The 20,486-nt window shown below is 40.4% G+C and overlaps 1 protein-coding gene across 2 annotated transcripts in view; it reads right to left on the bottom strand.

The window, feature by feature from the left end:
- Window positions 1-13,762: 13,762 nt before the first annotated feature.
- The window catches only part of CLCN4 (chloride voltage-gated channel 4), a 45,051-nt gene continuing 38,327 nt past the window's right edge, over window positions 13,763-20,486 (bottom strand). For both annotated transcript variants that reach the window (XM_059839738.1, XM_059839739.1), the window contains exons 11-12: window positions 19,074-19,290; window positions 13,763-17,632 (exon numbers count right to left, since the gene is read on the bottom strand). In XM_059839738.1, coding sequence (XP_059695721.1) covers window positions 17,542-17,632; window positions 19,074-19,290 — 308 coding nt within the window. In that variant the 3' untranslated portion in view covers window positions 13,763-17,541. The remainder of the gene's footprint in view (window positions 17,633-19,073; window positions 19,291-20,486) is intronic.

The raw sequence follows: 20,486 nt of genomic DNA, 5'->3' as shown, positions 1-20,486 counted from the left end.
GCAGAAATATGTATATTAGTGTATTTGATAGGCCTGTTACAACCTTTGTAACAATGCAGCCTAGGCTGTATATGGTAAGACTATACAGAGCAGAAGTTAATATGCCAAAAAAGCAGTCAGTCTGTACAGCTGCCAGAAGAGGTGTTAATATTTTTCTCCATTCTAGTAGAAGCTCATTGGGATATGCAAAACTCATTCGTAAAGTAATGCTGGAGAGTGACAGATGCTGACATATATAATTTGACAGCTGCGAATACCAGGTACTAGAAAGTGTCATTTCCCATAAGTATAAAATAATGGGTCATTATTCCCTGACAGATTAAAACCCAAGTACTATGAATAAATGAATCGGTAATCCTGCGTACTTTAAAAGAAAAATAGAGCATTCTTTTTCTTCTTCCAGAAATAAAGCAGATTTCCTTTGTTCTCCTCTCACCTGTGTGTGTTTCCACCAATTGCCAACTCTCTGATGAGGTGGAGCAGAGGAGGGAGTCTCTCACACGATCTGCTTAAGGCATTTAAGACCTTTATGTTTCCAGGCAGGGGATGCTGGTTCCCTAGGCAGCCAGCGCAGAAACAGCACAGCATCCAGCAGATAGCTTAGAGGAGAGGCTTGCTGCCTCTGATTTCAAGAGGATCCCAGGAGCACAGGCACAACCAGGTCAGAGGCCTGACATGAAGGGTGCCTCTCAGGGGTTACCTGTCCCCTTGTAACCCCTCTCAAGGGTTGCCTGTTCCCTGTACCCCTGCTTTGTGCCGATCCTTAGGATGGATGTTGTTATGTGGCCCCAGAGGAGGGCCTCAGCTTTACTCTTGCCTTTAATTCTGAGCCCACGTTTCCACTACTGAGGCACAGTGACTTTCCTCAGAGAGACAGCTAACAGTGGGAGTCCTCTGAGGTTTCAGAGGTAGCACCACTAGAGATGTTTGTCTTCCTTTGGGCAAGGGAAAATCAGCCCACTGGCTGAAAACAAAGCCTGGCAGGGGAGCAGAGACAGATCACACCCAGTAGAATTCTGCTGAGGCTGCACTTGCTGGGCTTGTTGGAGGGGATTCATCTCTCCAGGGTCTAGAGTGACGCTCTGCCTAATGTGGCCTGAGTCCTAAAACAAGCCACCAGGCACCATTCCCAATAGGAATACAGTAAAGCATTTTACAGGACTCTAGTTGATGCCAAAGTGGTTCCCAGTGCCTGCTGTATTTAGCCAGCTGTGCACCTACAAGTTTGGTTATGCTGATCCTGTGGCTAGCAGTTCAAACATGGCTAGGATGTGTCTTCTTTCTTCCCCATGCCTGATTATCAAGCCCATCCTCACCATAGCCCTACATTGTGATGGATGTGGCTGGGACCAAAAGCTGTTCAAAGCTGAGTGGGTATTGCCCAATCTCGGTAGCTCCAATGTTGTCATGGAAAGGAGCATGGCAGGAGCTATGCCAGTGCCTTTGGGTCACTGGAGAAACCACCTGAGGATTCATGGAACCATTTAGGTTGGACAAGACCTCTCAGATCATCAAGTCCAACCACTAATCCAGCACTGCCAAGTTCACCACTAAACTGTGCCCCCAGGTGCACATCCACATGCCTTTTGAACTCTTCCAAGAGTGGTGATTCCATCACTTCCCTGGGCAGCCTGTTCCAATGTGGTGCTTACCTTTCTGTGAAGAAATTTTTTCCTAATATCCAATCTAAACTCCCCTGGAGGAAGGACATCCCTTGACGTCTAGTTAAGTAGTTTCTGATAATCCTTTCCAGCAGTTCTGCAAGAGCCAAGCAGCTCTTTCCTGAGAAAAGTGCTTGAGGAAAGTGCTTTTTGGTGTCTTTTGGGACAATGTTTTCTTTTTTTGCATTAGGTACCTTCCGAAAGAAGCAGTATTTATTCATTTATTTCAGTTTCTTTAAATCTATGTCCCTTAGAAGTAACACAAAGCCATTATAACTGAAGTTTGAGCTCTTGTATAATGGAGGACCCACAGAATTTCACTCAAATTCCTGCATTTGGGACTTGATCTTTTTCTTTCTATGCAATCACAATTGCTCACATAAAAGACAAATAAAGTAATGCCTTCACCCATTACTTATTGAACCTGTGGTTGTAAGGTTTCTAAAAAATACTTAAAGCTTTTCAGTGAATTTTAAAATATAACATGCATTTAGATTCTCCAACAAATCATGCAACATTTAAGAGTGAGGGGTTTTTGATTTTTAGTAAATTATGCTTGCTACTGTATTTTTTTTTTTTTTTGGTAGGAGATTATTTAGAAGCAACTACCATACCAACACTGAATTTATTGGGTGGATTTCCTGTCATCTTTGTGGTTCAATAAATTTTTTTGCAAGTGTTCTACATTTAGCACAGCAGCCTTCTGCTCTGTGTCTGGGCTCCTAGAAACTATTATCATATAAATAATAATTAGATGGAAGTTAAAACCAGCATGACTGTACTGAACAAATATACATGATTGCAAATGTGTCTGTATCAGTGGGAGAGAAGAAAAGTGAATCCACTTCAAATGTTCAGTTTTACACCTCATTAGTTGGAGATGATTGTTTAATGATTTGATAAAGGGAATTTTTCTCCTTCCTCATTCCACTTGTTTCTTCTCCTGTATTTAGTAATTGACTGCAGTTCAGAGTTCTGCTGAATTTCTTACGGTTTTCACGTATTTCTTTTCTAGAAGGTTTTATCTTCAGGCTGACTGGTCTTTGTGGGCTCAACCACACACTATCCATAGCGTAGGACGCCAATCTTCCAACACCAGTTCTGTTTAAAGACAGCCACTTGGGCTGTCAGCAGCGGGGTGTATTCTCAGCTTCAAGGACATACTTTTGAAGTCTTTGAAGACAAGGAGCATCAGAACAAGTTTGCAGATAGGAGATTATAGACAAAGCATTGCAGAGATCAAATGGATGCTTTCCTCAGTCTCTTAAGCTACATGTTAATCAAGTCAAATACTAAAAGGCTGTTACATATCGTTATCAAAAATTGCTTAGGCAAGGCCCCACTTGTATACATTTACAACATACCTGGAACAAATGCATTTACAGTAACATTGGTTAACTTTCAGTTAATATAGATAACTTTTTTTTTTAAATTCCTATATCACGAGTAGTAGTTTTAGTGAATTTTCATCCTTCCAAGGGCCAAGATTTAAAAGGGGGGAAAATCAAAACAAAATAAAAGGGTAAAATCTTTATTGAAGGAGCTGGGGTTCATGTCTCCATACTATCATTTTGTTCTTTCAGTTCTAGGTGTTGGTAACTGAAATTTCCCTTTCACAGAGCATATGGCTACAGTAACAATGTGTCAGTCTTAGTATTTGTTGGCAGACTAGTTTGCTTTTGTTTGTATAAAGTGGAAAGGAGCTTTAAAGGCAGTAGTCCAGGATGTGTGGTGCATGGAGCACTAGTAAAGTGGTTGAGACACTGCTGGCAGCAGGAGTCTGCAAAGAAACCATCACATTGGAACAAAAACAGCTGTCTGCCAGCACCATAAACTTAAGGAAATGTTGTGGGTGATTAGTTGCTACTCCTAATGTGTGAAAGTTGGCCTGTCTGCATACAGGCAAAATAAACTCCCTTTTACTTCTTGCCACTCATACATAGAAATCACAGGACATTATGGGATTGATTATGAGCCATAAAAGCCAGGAAGTTCAGTTTTAGAGTGAAAACCATGGCAATGACTGTCTCTTTCTATTTGGATGTCATTGCATGAAAAGCTAAGGTGAAATGAAAAGGAACAGGAAACAAACCTCAAATGGGAATGGGACAAAAATCTCTGATGGGAAAAGCAACTCAGTCAGGAAGGAACACTCAAGCATATAATATAAGGCACCTGGCCTCTCTGAAACTTTTGGTTTTTTAAGTAAACCTTAGTGGTCCTGGAACAATAGTAAAAGAACAGTCCAGAAAATACATATTCTGCTAAGTGTCACATAGATTTTTTTTTCCCAAAGACAGGCATCCTTCCCATTTCCAACATCCCACCAGCTCACATAGTCTGAATAAACAGCACTTCAACAAAAGCAAGAAAGAATACGGATTGATTGCAAAGAAAATAATAAAAAAGGGTGTTTTTTTATGAACCCCTTCAGTTACATTTTTTGGGGATAAACTGTTTCAAAGGCCATTTCAAAATTAAATCATCTGTGAGTGCAAATGTGAGAATTTATCATGAAGTGAAATTATCTTTGTTTTTTGCTGCAAGGCAGTTTGAATATTTTCTTTCTGTGAGGGATCTTTTTTTCTGAACTGAAATAGATGTGAAAACTAAGGGCAAAAGGTGAGGCTATTTTATTTCTTTCTTTTATATACCTCTGAGTCTTCTGCTTTAAGCAATCATAACAAAGATAAATATTTATATAGTACCTGCCAGTCTATGGCTTAAAAGCACTTAACATGCTTTAATATATACTATTGCACAGAAATAGAAAAAATACAGTTTTAGGGTGAAAGGTAATTTCTGGCTGTTAGCAATGCTGGAAAACAGAAAGTAAACAGGATTTAGAGCAAAGTAAACCAGAATTAATTCCTAGTAAGAATAAGTAAAAGAGAAAAGCTAATATTTCCACTGCTGCAAACTTTGTCAGTGGGAATTTCAAAGCCTGATTTTTCTTATCTTTCATAAACAGGCTGTAAATCTTAGGCCCTACAAAGAAAATGGATGGCTTAGTACTCTAAAAAAGACAAGACTTCATTCCCACAATTTAGTAAGATACAGCCTTGGAAGAAATGGTAAGATCTGAGTCTAAGTGGCTGCAAGGGGTTAAGAGGGGCTGTAGAAATGACTTATGCTTTTGACTAAGCAATAAAACTACATTCTTGGGTGGGGGGAGACTGCAATATTTTGGAGTGCTTTTTCCTCACAAAAATGTCACAAAAAGATTTTCTTTACTTCAACATGATCCACTTTTTTGTATTTGCAAGAAAAGTAAAGGAAATTAAGACTTTTACTCTCGGAAATGCCAGTTTTTCTTTCTAAGGCTAGTCAGCAGTCCAGGGATTTAGGGGTCATTCTCGGGAGAATACCAGGATTAGCAGATGGTCTCAGATAAAACTTATGGTTTGTATTTTTTATTCTTACTGTCCAGCAAGCAACAGAACCAGAGGCTTTAGATAAAAGTCCTACAGGTTTCTCCAGAATCATAGAATCATTAAGATTGGAAAAGACCTCCAAGATCATGGAGTCCAATGTTTGACTGAACACTGCCACCATGTCAACTAAACCATAGAACTGAGTGCCACATCCAGTCATTTCTGAAACACTTCCAAGGCTGGTTCATCCACTGCTTTCCTTGGCAGCCCTTCCAATGCTAAAGTCACATTCATACTGTGAAATTCATACTTAACTGTTTGTGGAAAATAGGACACATCCAAGAGGAAGGCATGAAAGAGCCCTGCCTCTAAATTCCCTGTCTCATAGGACAGATTTATTTCATAAACATAGGAGAACTGCTAACTTTTGCATGTTTAACTTTAATTATAGCAGAATTTAACTTTTTTATTTTACTTTTAAGGCAGTTAGGAGGTTTTCTTCTTAGTGGTGCAACTATTTTGAGAATCAATTTAAATATCTGAAATGATTATGCATATATAGTACAAATATGCTAAATTTAACCTTTAAAGTAGTGCTTAGCTCTTCACTTCCAAAATGAAAACAAATTAATAAAAATTGCTCTGGATTAAAGAGGTATACTTGGTATTTCATTCTCAGCAGAGAGACACCTCAGAGAGACACCTCAGACCAGGGTTGTAAAGGTACCTGTTTTATAATAAGGAGCTTTGGTCCCTGACAGCTTCAAACGATGTTTCACAAATTCTCCATCACCCCTCTTTGGATCCCTCAGAGTCAGTAGGAAGCAATTTACTCGTTGCCAAATATACTGATCCAAACAAGCAGGTACGGGGCAATGTGTGCTGTGTCAAGACACCAGCCCTGGTCCCAGGGTATTCTTGCTCTGTGGGCACAGCACTTACTCTCAGCTAATCTTTTCCCCACACTTCCTAGGACAGAGGGATGTTGCTAGCCCAAGTTGACTACTGTTAAGGAGCTATGTTTCAGACCATCCGTAGATCTCTAAACAAGCATTTTGTGCTTTGCCATGAGTCCCTCAGCTCATGGACACAGCCTCCAGCACGTGGGACAACTTGGTCTGTCTTAGCCAAGCCAGCTTTCTGTCACCCAGCCTGAGCTGGTGCTCCGGCACTGCTGAATGTCAAACCTACTCACTTTCAGGTGCATGACCCAAGGAAAAAGTGATGCACTGGAAAAGCATCACCTGGCTCTATGATCCTCCTCAGTCTGGAGCCCTGACTTCAGGTTAGGAAAGAACGGAGAGAAAAGCAGACTCTTCCCTTTTCTGCTGAAGCTGGGCCACAGGAATGCGTGGTGCTGGCCACAGTATGCACAGGAAATCTCTAACTGCAGTGGCATTTACTTCTGAGGTGGGAGACTTCCTTTTTGTCCCTGTTCCCAAGGCTGGTAATATATTGTACATTTGAAAAAAGTAAATAAAATACATAAGGAGAGATGGGAGAAGGAGTGGGAATGCAGAGTTTTCTTCTCCTACTAATTGAAGCAATCTCTCTCTTCTCCCTTCTGCCTTTACGTGTTAATTTTGCCAGGGTTTGCAGGATGGGGTCAGAGCTTTTCACTCTGGAGTGAAAAGCTCTGACCCTTGATTTTGTATTTCCTCTTCACCTTTCTAAGCACATGAAAGATGCACCACAGCACCAGAAGCATTTCCACAAGTTCTCAGGCATTTTTCACAAGAAAAAAAGAATGTCTGTGATTACCAGTATAGGGAAGAGGTAAGATCTTAAGGTCTTCTCTGGCATTTTTTGTTAGCTAATATCAGCTGCTGCCGGTTCTCTGTGGTAGCTACTGTGAAACCTGTTTCTCAGCACTTAATTCTCATTATACTTTTAAAAGGATATTTAAGGATGTAACATGGGGTTGTAAATTGCACAGAAGCCTAAAGGTTACATATGGTAATGCTACCATGGAGCTTATGCTGCTTTCCAGATCTGACCAAATGTTTTACAGGGAAGGCATTTTACTCAATTCTCTAATGTTGTTTTATGTAAACAACATAATAATAATGTGTTTTAGAAGTGCCATTGCAAAATAAGACCTTTCCATGCTCAAAGAGCCTCTGTGCATTCCCTACACAGATATTGCTACGCTGAAGGACATACTTATGCAAATAGGAATGATGGTAAAGAAAGTGAAGAAGAAAAATATCAGGTCAGAAGAACAAAACCGTGTTTCTTCTAGTTCCATCAGCTTGGCTATATTTTCTTCCTGACAGCAACATTGAAATGGCAAAAGAATTCCTTCAACCAACTCTTCCTGTGACCTAAATGCATAATTGATTAAAATGTATTGTTTACATGAAAGCCTCATAGAAACCACCAGGAAAGCATCACAGATTATTTTTTCCTCCTTTTGCCACTATGTTTTTACAGATGTGATATGTGGTTTAAAGAGCCAAAGAAGACAGTTGTGCTTTAGCCCTGCCAAATATTCCAAACAAAGGAAAAGGTTTCTTTCTTTCCTCTCCCTTTCCTGATAGAATATATATAGCTATAAGAAATAAATACATAAATAAATACAATTTTTAATCGCTTTTAACTGGCATATCTACGAAAATTCCTAAGGCAAATTACACATTTAGAGCAAACAATTATATAGCTTTGATTCCTGCCAGGATGAGAAGTCAGCGCACAGCAAGGACCCGGCGGTGGCCTCGGTCAGCCTGAGCGCGGCTGGTGGCACTGGCGCTCCGCCGCAGCCTTGCCGAGGGCTGGATTGCCACCTAGCGGGACCCCGTTGCTCCAGCCCGCTGGAGCTGTTAAATCCCTGCTCTTTGTCCTGACGCTGATTAATCAATACTGCAGCTAAATTTAGAGCCTGGAGCAGTGGATCACTAAACACCCCGAGCTTTCGGTGCGGCACTGAATGAAATCATAAAATCACAGAATGGTTTGGATTGGAAGGGATCCTCCAGTTCCACCCCACCTGACATGGGCAGGGACAGCTTCCACTTGACCAGATTACTCCAAATCCCATTCAGTCAGGCCTTGAACACTCTCAGTGATGAGGCGTCCACACCTTCTCTGGGAAACCTGTTCCAGTGCCTTGCTACCCTCAGAGTAAAGAGTTCCTTCCTAATACCTGGTCTAAATCTGCTGTCTTTCAGACTAAAGCCATTACCCCTTGGGGAATGTTTGCCCCAAAGTGTTTGCAGATGTACCCAAAATATCAGTTGCTGGTTCAGAGGCAGCACAGAGTGCCTGTGTGGCACTGCTAGCTCTCCTTATCACACGAGGATACTGGCCTCTCTCAAGTGTCCTCTAGTACTTGAACACTGGTATAACTGATAATATCTTCTCTTTGAAGTTCAGGGAAAATCTAAATGTAAGGAAAACCATGGAGCCCTCTTGTCAGGGCAGGAAAGATATGAGGATAGACCATGGCTGTTTGCTGGGATAAACTGCCAGCCCCTTGTGCTCAGTGCACATGGAGTTGTGGTAGACACAGCCACGGATCTCTTTTTCCATTGATCTGAGAAAGGCAGACTGTGCAACTGCACAAAAGCTAAACACAATTCCTGGTGTGGCTGTGCGGTGTGATGCAGTCACTCACTGAAAACTCGTCCCCTGACTAACTGGGAGCTTAGCAGGAGGGAGCAGTGGGATGGAAGAGGCCAGCCAGAACTTCTGAGGATCAGCTTAAAAGTCAGTCCCAACAGGGTGTATCATCAGCCAAGCATGGCAGCTCTCCGCCTTTTTCCTCTGTGCATTCCTGCTCCCGGAGCCCTGTACCAATGAAGGTGGGAGGAGGCAGTGGTGGCAGTGGCATCCAGCCCTGCTGGGGAGGAGGTGTCTGTGCTGCTGCTCCAGCTGCTGTTCCAGTGTCACTAGGTAGAGAGGAGCACCTGCTGTTTCTGTGTGTGCTCAAATGTAATCGCTGCTAAGGCTGCTTTCATCTCTGGACTAATGTATATGTTCATGAAGAATGAAAAGCTTCAGTAAGAGAGGCAAAAAACTTCATAGTCTCATGAATGGGGCATTATTCCGAGAAAAAAAAAGGGAACTTGGCAAAAGGAACTCCTCCTGTCCTCTATATTGTTGAAGCTTGAACAGCAGGAAGGCAAAATTCTAACATGAAGCCAGAAAAAGAGCAAATAAGGCAGTATATGTTACTGTGGCCTGTATGTACCAGGCCATCAGATGATCAAGCTAGCCCCTGGCTCTAGTCCCTCAATGGTTTGTCTTTTACAATTCATGAACACTGAATATTTATTTGGCTGGACTGCAGCTTAGCTACTGATTTTGTTGCTGGCAAATTTGCATTCTGTGCAGAAGTCCCAAGTGAACAGAAAGAGCAGAAGTGTTGATTTGTTTGGGGGTTCCTCAGTTATTACAGAAAAACTGCAGCAAAGAGGCACAATGGGTTGGGACTGGATGGTTGGGACTGGAAGAGAAAAACATCCAAGTGAGAAAAGGAGGAGGGGATGAAGTGTCAGTTACCTGCCCTACCTGGTTATCCTTACACTGAAGGAAAACTGTTGCTCTTGGAATGGTGACTGTTTATCTGGAAGGAAGCAGCCTGACATGGAGAGATTTACTAAGCAGGAGTTGTTGTAGTCACCAAATGAGCAGGGATTTCCATTGCCTAAACCTGGCCTGACAGAGAGAAAAGGAATGGTTTCATGTATGTTCCCACAGGCTTGGAAAGAAGAGGTGCAGAGGAGCTTATGATTTATTCCTTGAGTTCCTGTGACTAGTGCTTTGTAGTAGCGTTCCTTAAAGGTTAGAGAAAGGGCCAAGACATAATTCAGCATCAATGTTAATTATCTATGATGTGGAAAATCTTCAGGCAGACTATTTATAGCTTTATTGTACCTCTAATTATTGTACCATTTGAATTAATTAATTGGATAAATAAAAAAAATTTTACTATTATTAAACAGGTGTTTTAATATCGGACAGAAATTAAAAATCAAGAATTAGAACAATAATCTAAATGATTCTTGATCTCAAGCAGTGACTGCATGTTTAACTATTATGGCCAGTGACAAATAGCTGTTAGATTTTAACTTCAATTAAACGAAGCAAAATGCTATGTTTGGGCTACAGCAAGGCCTAAAAATGTGATGAGCCTAAGTTTCCTATAACAATTTAGATACAAATTCTGCATCTCAGTGGGATTCAGAATAGGTAGCTGAGTTATCTTTAAGTGGAAGTCTACAAATGTCCCTTTTAGGAGAATGCTCCTTCTGGCTTGGCAGAAGGCCCACCAGAGCAGCAGTTAGCAAAGAAGGAGCTGCACTATGGTGACTTAGTGAGCTGCGCTTAAATCAACACCTACAAGACCTGTTTTGCTTAGATATTTACCTAACAAAGACTCCAACCATGAGGTTACTGTGAAAAAGGCAAGGGCTGGTGATGGCACATATTGTGTTTCTTTCCTGAATCTTCACTGCTGACTGGGGTAATTTTGGAGCCTTTGGTAGAGTTTGTGTCCTCTCCCTCATCTGTGAACCACAGCAGAACTTAGGTGTCTCTCTCTCTTCCCAGGCTTGGGGACTTCAAGGGTCTGGTTGCCCCCGTACATCATTAAGAAATTTTGGATTCTAATTGTCACATAATCTGAGAATTACATAAGTAAAATTTGTTTTCAGGCAAATTGCAACTTTGGAGATTATCAAATCATAAGGCTTCACAACCTTTCAATCTTACCTGTTGGGCATCTTTAGAAGCAGAGAATTACAGTTCATCTGACTTTTTAATTATTTAGAATGGTCCTTTTGCATGGCACAATTATGGCAGCCACTCCTTTTTACTGTATTTATCAAAGGAGAAACACTCAACTAGCATTTAATGCACTAGTGCTGCAGCACTCCACATCAAATTGTGCATGACCACAGTCTGGCTCTCACTAGCAACTGCAGAAACAGCAAGCTTATTTCAGGGAAAAAAGTTGTCTTTTAAAATGCATTAGGAGAGAAAAACAATAACATTGGTTACAGTCAATACAAACAGATATTGTTTCATATTTTAGGTATTATTTTTTCCTAGCAGTGAGACCAGGCAGTGTATAGTATGGTTCTCCTGAAAGTGGGATGCCTCTGTGAACAGAACTTTGAGACAATAAAGCAGCTCTTCCTAAATAATATACTAGTTTTGTCTAGTTTGTCCAGATTATATGTAATCTATACTAGATTGTCTAGTTTCCTAAGCAATCTGCACATTTTATTCAGTGCCCTTTACTGAATCTTTGTGGATTAAGAAAGACTGGTTAATCTGAAGGGTATGTAACATCAGCTGGCCACAAACATTGTTCTAAATGCTGTTCAAGCCAGGAACAAATCATCAGGCTTTGCAAATCCCCACAGAGAGTTGTGCACTGATTGTTCAGGCTGCACAATCATTTCTCAAATGAAACACAGCTGAAGTGCCAAATGCTGACTCTCCCCAAGCTGGCTGTTACATATGGCTATGTCTTCCTAACCAGTTACCTGCTGTGGCTGGGGAAAGCCAGTAGGAACACTCAGATTATTTTAATCCTGATTATACAAAATAATTCTGAACGATAACAAGGGTTGAAATCATTAACTGTGCTAAAACAGGGTTTATTATGTGCTCAAACCAAGAATATTAATTATGCTCAGAATACAATAAGGTTAAAGGAGGGATAGAGAGTTAACCAAATGCTGCAGCTACAAGTCAGCAGGTCCTGTCTCATTCTGCCTAACAGCCCAAACTGCTTTAGCATACATATCTCACAGTCACGTCCCAGCTCCAGATTGACCTCACTGGGAAGTCACCAGATACTGGTTGAGATGGTGAACATACTAGATTGATCTGTGAAATGCAGCAGCTATTTTTCTCAGAAGTTCATTTTTTTGATATTGCATTAAGATAGTGCGAGGACTTCAAGAAGCACAATGAACAGTCTCAAACAGTGTCCAACAAGAAAGTTCCCACAAGGGAAATCACCACAACAGGACCTTAGAATAACCACAGATGGCAAAAAGGAAGGCAGTAATATCAGACTTAACCAGAGATAAAAGTTTGGAATTAACACATTGGACAAAATTCCGCTGTGCAAACTGTGGGAAAACCACTGACAGCAACAACAGGAAGGTGCCAGGCCTGGTGAGGCAAATCTAGGTAACTTTTTGGACAAAAGCTCCCACCAAGGCAAACTGTGAGAAAGGAAGTATCTTACACAAGTGCCATCCCATGCTGGGTGGGAACAGCACCCATGCCTTATGGATAACAAGGACTTGGACTGTGGAAAAGTGGTACCTCCACAAGAAAACAGGGACCCCCACCAGCAAGCAGACCAGGATGGAGAAGGTCAATCAGGACATCACAGGATTCCATGTGGTGGGGGTATCTTTGCTTAGTCTCTCTCTCACACTCTCTTTCTCTTTCCCCAGCTCTCTTCTATCCCTCTCTACTTGACATTTACTGTTTGCACCTTAATTCGGGCAGAGACAACTCAATAACCAGATCCTAAGAGATAGCAAGCCAAAAAACAAATCAAAAAACTCTGTACAGCATTCCAGCAACACTGCATTTTCTGTGTCCTCCAGGAAGCAGCAGTGCAAAGTCCTGCCTGCCACAAGTGGAGGTCCTCCACTGGAGATGCACCTTTCTTATTTGGGATACGGCGTCTCTGAGACTGAGCTTAGTGGGCCACCACAGCAGTGAGGAGCTACAAGCAAGATCACATTTGGAGCAGAGGAGCAGAACAGCACAAGGGAATAATACAGCTTGAAGGAAATAGATGTGGAGGAAGAGCCTCCCCTAAAGGAGCAAGAAGGCACACGGATGATAACAGGCTGCTTGGTTTGGATGAATGGAGGGCAGGCCAGGGTGTGTGGAGCACAGCTGCACCACGGCGGTGCTGAATGCTCTGAACATTTTCTATTCCATTTCCCTGCTGCACCACCGCAAGTGATGACAGGTAGGTCTAAAGTTCAGAACCCCATGACCAAATACAAACTACAGGAATTATTACTTCTTATTGAAGTTGCTCCATGCCTGATGACTCCTGGGTTATGGTGTGTGTTTTGCCTTGTGGAAAGGGCACAGCAATCCATGGAATGAGTTGAAGGCCATGGGACTGCCAAAACCAATTTCTGAAATGAGTCATTTAATTTGAGCTAGGATATTGCTGGCATGTTCACCTTAGTTAGTGTTGATCAGGATCAAGCCCATATTCTTTGCTGCTACCTAGAATTTAGTCTCTGACAGAGATTTACCATATGTTTCATCGAGTTAAATGGGGATGATTGAACCTGTCATTTTCAGTCTTGGATCTTAGCTTTGAATTAAAGTACAATTGAAAAATGTATACAAAAAATATATTATAGAAGATAGAATTATATATATTGCAACAACTAGTTTTAAAGTTTCATGATCATTTTAGACAGAACAACCTGGTTAGATAAATTGTTTTTCTTCTCTTTTTAGATTTCTAAGGTATTTCTGATGCTGAAGAAAAAAACAATTTCTCTGAAAATAAAACAGCCAGCTGTCAAGACTGATTCTCTGAAGTCCACTGCATTTCTCCCTACTCACTACTAACTCCCTTCTTAATATTACCTAACCTATAATTTAATTGGATATCCTATATCTCTAGAACTCAGGCTTGAGTTATCCGTAAAAGTGAGAAAAGGAAACATAAAAATCATAAAGAAATTGAGTTAAATTATTTTTAATTAATAAGATATCCAAGAAATGTTTCTAGTACTGTAAGTCAGTTTTATTTAAAAAATAGATTCCAAACATTGTTTTTTATAAGGTGCAACAGATACACTCTTTTCTACAATTAAAAAAAAACCCAAAACAACAAACAGAGCCAAAGCAAAACTATAGTCATAAATATAGTGTCATTCAAACATGGAATCAGCCAGTCTTCTGTAATCCTTAAACATTCTTTTTCTGCTTCTTCAAAGCATAAGAATTAATAATTAGTGTCACTGGGACAGCCAAAGGGTCTTTCTAATGTCATCCATTTCTGTACTTTATTATTAAACTTTCTGGTACAGATTGCTTCAAGTGCACATCAGAAGCTGAATGTAACTTAATACAGTTCATGCAAAACAAAGGTACAATACTGAACCTCCATTATTCAAAGATTTTTATTCCCCTGTTTAGTTTAGTTGGGCATTTTTGAAGGCCAGCTGCTTGAAGGACTGAACTGAGGTTGCATAAAGTCTAAAATATATATACTAAAGTACTCATGTAACTCAGATTGATAATGCTACGTGACTACCTTGAGCTCTACAAATTCAAACAAATAGGGCTGAGATCTGTGCCTCTTGGAGTCGATTCAGTACCTTCTGAAACAAATTGTGGAATACAGATGGAAAACAGTGCTTGATAATGGGCTTGTTATGGGGAAATAAATCATTACATCATAACTGCTTTTTTGAGATAAGCATGTTATTAATTTATATTAAGAGTGTTCCCTTTCAGACACCAGTGTGAAGTTCAATAAAGGCTGTAGCATGGAGGAAGTTTTCTAATTAGCAAAGTCTGTCCTGTCTCAAAGCCCTCCATGTCATTCTAGCATCAGCCTCAGCCTTGATGATAACACCAAGCAGCTGAAGTTAGCCATGAGTGTGCCATTCCTGGACAGCCAGATAGCAGCCCCTGCTCTGGTTTAACATCTTTTGAACAGACACTGGAACAAGGAGCAGCACTACATGGTTACATGTCCAAAGGTTTTTCCCTTGACCCCTCAGGTATTTAAAGCTTTCCATCTAGAGAGGAATGTGTTTGACAGAAGAGAGCTGTGCACTCATTTACCTGCCTTTTACTTGGGTGGTAGTCCAGGGTCAAACTGCATTCACAACAACTACATAAATCTCAATTCCTTCTGCTGGTGCTTGCTACAAATCACCATGTTGGTTTTTTGGATCTTGTTTTTAAACCCTGAGGGCTCCTCCTAAGTAGTCTAATAAGGCAAGGCAACAAGCTATCACAGGGATGACTTGGTTTCAGTAAATCAGGCCTCTGGGTATTAATGGGAATTAACCACACAAGTCCATGCCAATGCATAACCACAGATTGAGTTCAACCTGATAAGACAAGTCAGTACATATGTGAATTTGTATTCACAGCCAGATTAACCTCAGTTAGGCAAATCCATGTCTTTTTCTCATAAAATAAAATGTTTTTCAGTGTTGATACACTGTATTGTTTGCTGTTAGCAAACATGGAAAGTAGAACATGGTCATACAATTCTAATCCAAGAAAGAGATTGCTCTCAAAAATCAGCCTTTTTAGCTTAGTCTACATCCCTTAGAAGTTATGGGTAGAGACTGACAATTGTATAAAGCCCCATTTGGATTCAGTTGTGGGAATGAACTGATTTTATGATGGCTTCTTTGTTCAAATGAGGGAATCTAGTGTTTATGAGCATTGTTGTTGACTTGGTTGGGTTTTTATGAGTTTGGCTGCTGACAGCTTCACAGAAAAATGTAAGAAATAATGACATTATGTTCTATTTCCTATTTTCAGAGGAAAGGGGTTGCTCAGTCCTATAGTTTACATGGTGTTAATACTATCCCTTTAATAATACATTGTACTGCAGCTGTTCAGTTAACAAAAAGTATACACTGAAATATTTATGGACTTTGGCCAGAGCTACATATATTTATGTCGGTCTGTTGCAAACACCATTGTTAGGTGGAGTACTTAACAGATTAAAATTATCCCTCTACTTCCGTTTCTTTTACTTCAGCAATTCAGGCCATACTCCGTGCCAGTGCAGTGGGACACAGGCAGAAGGAAGCAGGGTCACCAGAGATAAGGGGAGGAATTTGTGACAGAGAACTTCGGCATCTAACTCAGGGTGCACCTGAGCAGCTGTCTCAGTTCAGGGACACAATAATCATGCACATTGCCCCCATGCTAGATCAACAGTCTGGGTTTGGGCTGGAGTGAGACACAGGCTGTTCTGCCATGGAAGGTCATCTCTGTCCATGAGGAGCATTCAAACACCACCAGTTATCTGGGTGAATTTGAACAAAAATACCAGAGGTCTTAGATGCCTAAATGAAGGGACCAGGAGGTCTGAAGGGGATTCTGATCACAGCCTTTCTCAGTCTTTAAGTTTGCATCTATAAAGCAAGGGCAGTGTGAATTATGCGGTACAGAGAGTACAATTTGGTATTCTGTTACTGATAGCAGTATTGACTAAAGGGTTGACCCTCTTTATCTCACAGAGGACCAGAACAAGGGTTTAGGAAAATTTAACATTTTTACCTGAGTGACTTAGAGGTCTCTGCCAGGGTCTGGTAAATCTTGTGTTCTTGGTGCAAACAGATAAATACTTAAAGCTTTCCTATGATCATTTGCATTCTCAGTCCCTCTGATCTTATCCAGCCACAGTGCTGTGGAAAGGAAGTTCACAGTCCTATGACTGACAAGTGCATAAAAAGTAGATCTCTTACAGAATAAGTGTCTGTGACTGTTAAATTAATTTCAGCCATCTCTTGGCAAATGCAGACAAATGCCAAGAAAGAGCAATGACAAAAAGGACCTAAGTGGACAACCAAGAATCAATGCAGAGTGTCATTCATTTGTGAAAAATTGTGATGTACATAAGGGAAGACAGTGAGGGATTCAATCTCTTGTCACTAACACTGATGAGAGACAGCTACCACTGTCCTTTTAGTGCTTTTGAAAACTACTTTATGGGCTTCTATGTTTATTCCAGTTACCACAGCAAACCACAAAATACTAAATTTTACAGTACTTGTATGCAAAATTGCATAGAGAGATAATAAATTCTTACAAATAAATCCCATTTCAACATTTATAAGGGAAAGCTGGTTGACAGAAATGCTAAGCGGTATAAAATTCAAAAGACTAAAGCAAGGGACACTACATTTTAAAGTGATTTGAGGCATAATCTTACTCTTCTCTTAAGACTTAACTCCAGTCTTGATTCATTAAACATTTACAAAATAAATGAAGATGACAAAGTCTTTCATTTAAAAACATGACAATTTTTGTCCGTCATGAAAATGGTATAACTCAGTAGCAAACAAATAGCCATGATTCCAGTAACAAAAGCAACTGACATTGCTCATCTACACTCTCTGGCTTGGAACACAAACCTTTCTATCTCTTAGCAGCTTGTACATTAACAGTGTCTGCTACTCTTCACAGCTGCCCCAGGAGTTACTGTGACCTTGATGCCTCCCACTGGTGCTCGTGGCTCTTCCTCTCCAAGCCCCGCATCACTCACACCCACCAGCGCTCCAGTTGAGCTGTTGGGAACCTCATTAAGGAAACACAGCTTGATGTCTGCAGCTGCTCAGAGCTTCTAAACTGCCTTCCTCATTAAATAAGTGCTGTCCTGCATCCACTCCCTCTGTCAGAGGTGTATCAGGCCATTCCTCATATACGTTACCTTTTTCTCTTTAAGCAAGATGAAACAGCAAACACAGCCTTCGTGTTAATCTAGAAGGGACTCCTGTGGGGTTACTTTTCTCTTCTTTACCAGTCTAGTTAAACATGATAGATTCAGGGTCCTGGTTTGCCATTTGAGCCATATGTCTTAATACATCTTTTTTAGTTATGATACCCAGCAGCCTCCTATAGGAGAAAAGGAAGTGAAAGGTCAACAATCTCATATATCATCCAGGTTTTTTCCCTGTTCAACTGCAGGGACATTCTGTGAGTGCTTCCATACAGTACTGTCCATTTCATGTATTCCCCAATTATTACCTTTTTATAAAAGTATTCTCATCTCACGGATTTCTACTACCCAAGCCACGATAATTAAGTGAAATATTTTGGTTTATTACCTCTTGTTGTTGGGAACATGACTGAGTGAGGAGCTACAAGAATTAATGATTGGTACAACAAAATAGTAAGTTTCTTTAGGCTGACTGAGTGAGGAGCTACAACAACTTATACTTGGTATAACAAAATATTAAGTTTCTTTAGGCTCAGGCTGTGAGGACCAGCAGTCAAACCCAAGGTACCAGTGCTTGGTAGTACACAAAGTAAGCTAAAGCACAGGGTTTCTGAAACTCTCACTGCCTGACAGCATAATTCCTTCAAATTTAAATGATAATTTCTCATTTATGTGAACCTAAATGAATTCTATCTGTCAAGAAAGATGAGGCCTATGGGATGGCTGGCCCCAAGAGTCAAAAATTTCATAACCCTCAGTATTCAAGGGCTTTTTAATTCCAGTCCTTGAAGACCATTAGGCACTGAATATTGAAACTATGTCATTGTTAATAGTTTTTCCACCTTTTATTTCACATAACTTCTATAACTCCAGGTATAAATTTCTGAATCCAGGCACCTAAAATCAGAACCTTTATCTGTGTCCCAATAATGGTATTTATTTTCTTAATGCTCAGGATACTGCATTGACAGTAATATTTTTGAATAACAAAAGGACTCTTTAACAGAAGAATAAATTTTAGTCTTCCACATTTGGAAGTGATGGCTGTGGTTTGGCTATCCTGCTATCACTAGATCCTAGGATGAGCCATGATGCCCAAATATCTCAAATTCCATTGGAACTGTGGGATGTTATGTCTAGTCCACATGGTGCAGCTTTTTATTCCCCTAATTTCATATTTTCCCACCTCCTTCAGCTTTTATTTGAGGGCCTTTGGTTTATACACCTTTCCATTATCCAATAAAGAAAGTTGGACGGAGTAATTTTCCTCCAGTGACATCTTTATCACAATTTTCACAAACAACTAATCTAGCTAGATGTCTCAGAACAGGCATATTCTTTGCAAACAATACTGCTTGCCAGATCTGCCTCTGATGAAAACTGAATGATAGTGGAAGTCAGAACAGTTTATTTTGCATTTATTTTTACCTTATCTAAATGAGAATACCCCAAGGATTTGGGAGAGCAGAATGAAATTTAACACCCTGCAAGCACCAATTTGGTTCCAAGTCTGACTTCTTTTGCTGCCCTGGAGAGACATGGGTGAGGCTCCCTTATTCATCCATTCACAAAATAAGACAAAATATAAAAATGTTCACTTGGCTGTCAACTACTCACCCACTGCGAGTCACCAGACACTGCCGGAGTCCAAGTTTCCGGAAAATATCCACCACCGTTTCCATGGGCGTGTGGTCGGTGACGGTGAAAGGGCTGAGGTTGAGAATGCGCCGCAGTTTCAGCGGGTGGGGACTGTTGGGGGGCAGCTCCGGGGGGTCCTCGGTGAAGTACACGATGGAGTTGCTCACCACCCCATCCTGACGCTGTCGCGCGTTCTCTGTACAAGGCAAAAATTGGTGTAGACAGCGAATTAAGTTCAGTAACTAAAAAGAATGCCTCCTTTGGAAAGCAAGGTTTGATTTTGTCTTTAATGCACTGAAATTAGGGTCACTGAGTAACCTTGAGTTTCCTTGAGACATCGCTCTCTCAAAGCAAATGGGGTATTTTTATGAGCACATATTTTTCCTTGGTTGGGATAATGCTTTTCTGAATAAATATGAAGCTCATTACATTCACAAACTTCACTAATCCAATTTCTGTCAAATTCAAATCACTGTATGTAATTTCCTCCATTGTGAGAATCACAACAGAAACTTTATTACATGTCTGAAGGAGTGGAGTCAACAGCTGTGTAAGATCCCAGCTGGCTTGGAGCAAAACTATTCAGTGGATTTGGGAAAATGTGGACATGGTGAATGGATTTATGAACACAAAGCTGGGGAAAGACAAATTCACATTCCAGGGATCCAGGGGCAGTGTGGGTGTATTTCTAGATCAGCACACCTCGCTGGCATGCAGGGTAAACTTTCTGGGTTTACACTTAATGCCTTAAATAGTTTACAAAGCTAGATTTTAAAAAGGAAAAATAAATTAGCTTCCTACTTAAAGGAAAATAGTAAAGGGAGGAAAAATATAGCAGTAAACAGCACGTGTGTGACCATTTTCAGAAGTTCAAAAGCTATCATTAATACTTGGATCAAACTACAAAGTTTGATCTGGAGTTTGCCTGATCAGTATAAGCCTTCTACTTAAAGCATGCCCCAAGACTTACCATAGGAGTACTTTATTTTCTTTGTAGTGTTTACCTCATCTCTACTCAACACTACAGGGTATAAACATTATATGAGACAGATTTCCAAATGACAGACAACTTTTCACTCCCCAGAATAAGCAAATCACGTGTTTGGCTCTGAGGGTTTAAGTTTTTATTTTTTTAATAAATTCTTGGAAATAGTTAAATTATTACTTTCAATTAACATAGGTTGCTTCTGCTCTTGAACTCATACTCCAAGCATATGTGAATATTCTTGGAACTCTCTGCCATCAATCAGAGTGAGAAACCTGCTCCTGTGACTTGTAATGTAGACAGTGATGGTTTCCAACATGTTTCAGCTGCAATTTTTTTTTTTTTACATTTAACCATCATTGTCTTGTAATATTTCTGGAACTGGAGCAGTGCTGGCTCAAACCTAA

The sequence above is a fragment of the Haemorhous mexicanus genome, chromosome 2, assembly GCF_027477595.1.
Source record: "Haemorhous mexicanus isolate bHaeMex1 chromosome 2, bHaeMex1.pri, whole genome shotgun sequence".
NCBI lineage: Eukaryota > Metazoa > Chordata > Aves > Passeriformes > Fringillidae > Haemorhous > Haemorhous mexicanus.
Note: the sequence above shows the minus strand (reverse complement) of the source record. Positions and strands in the feature narration are given on the sequence as shown.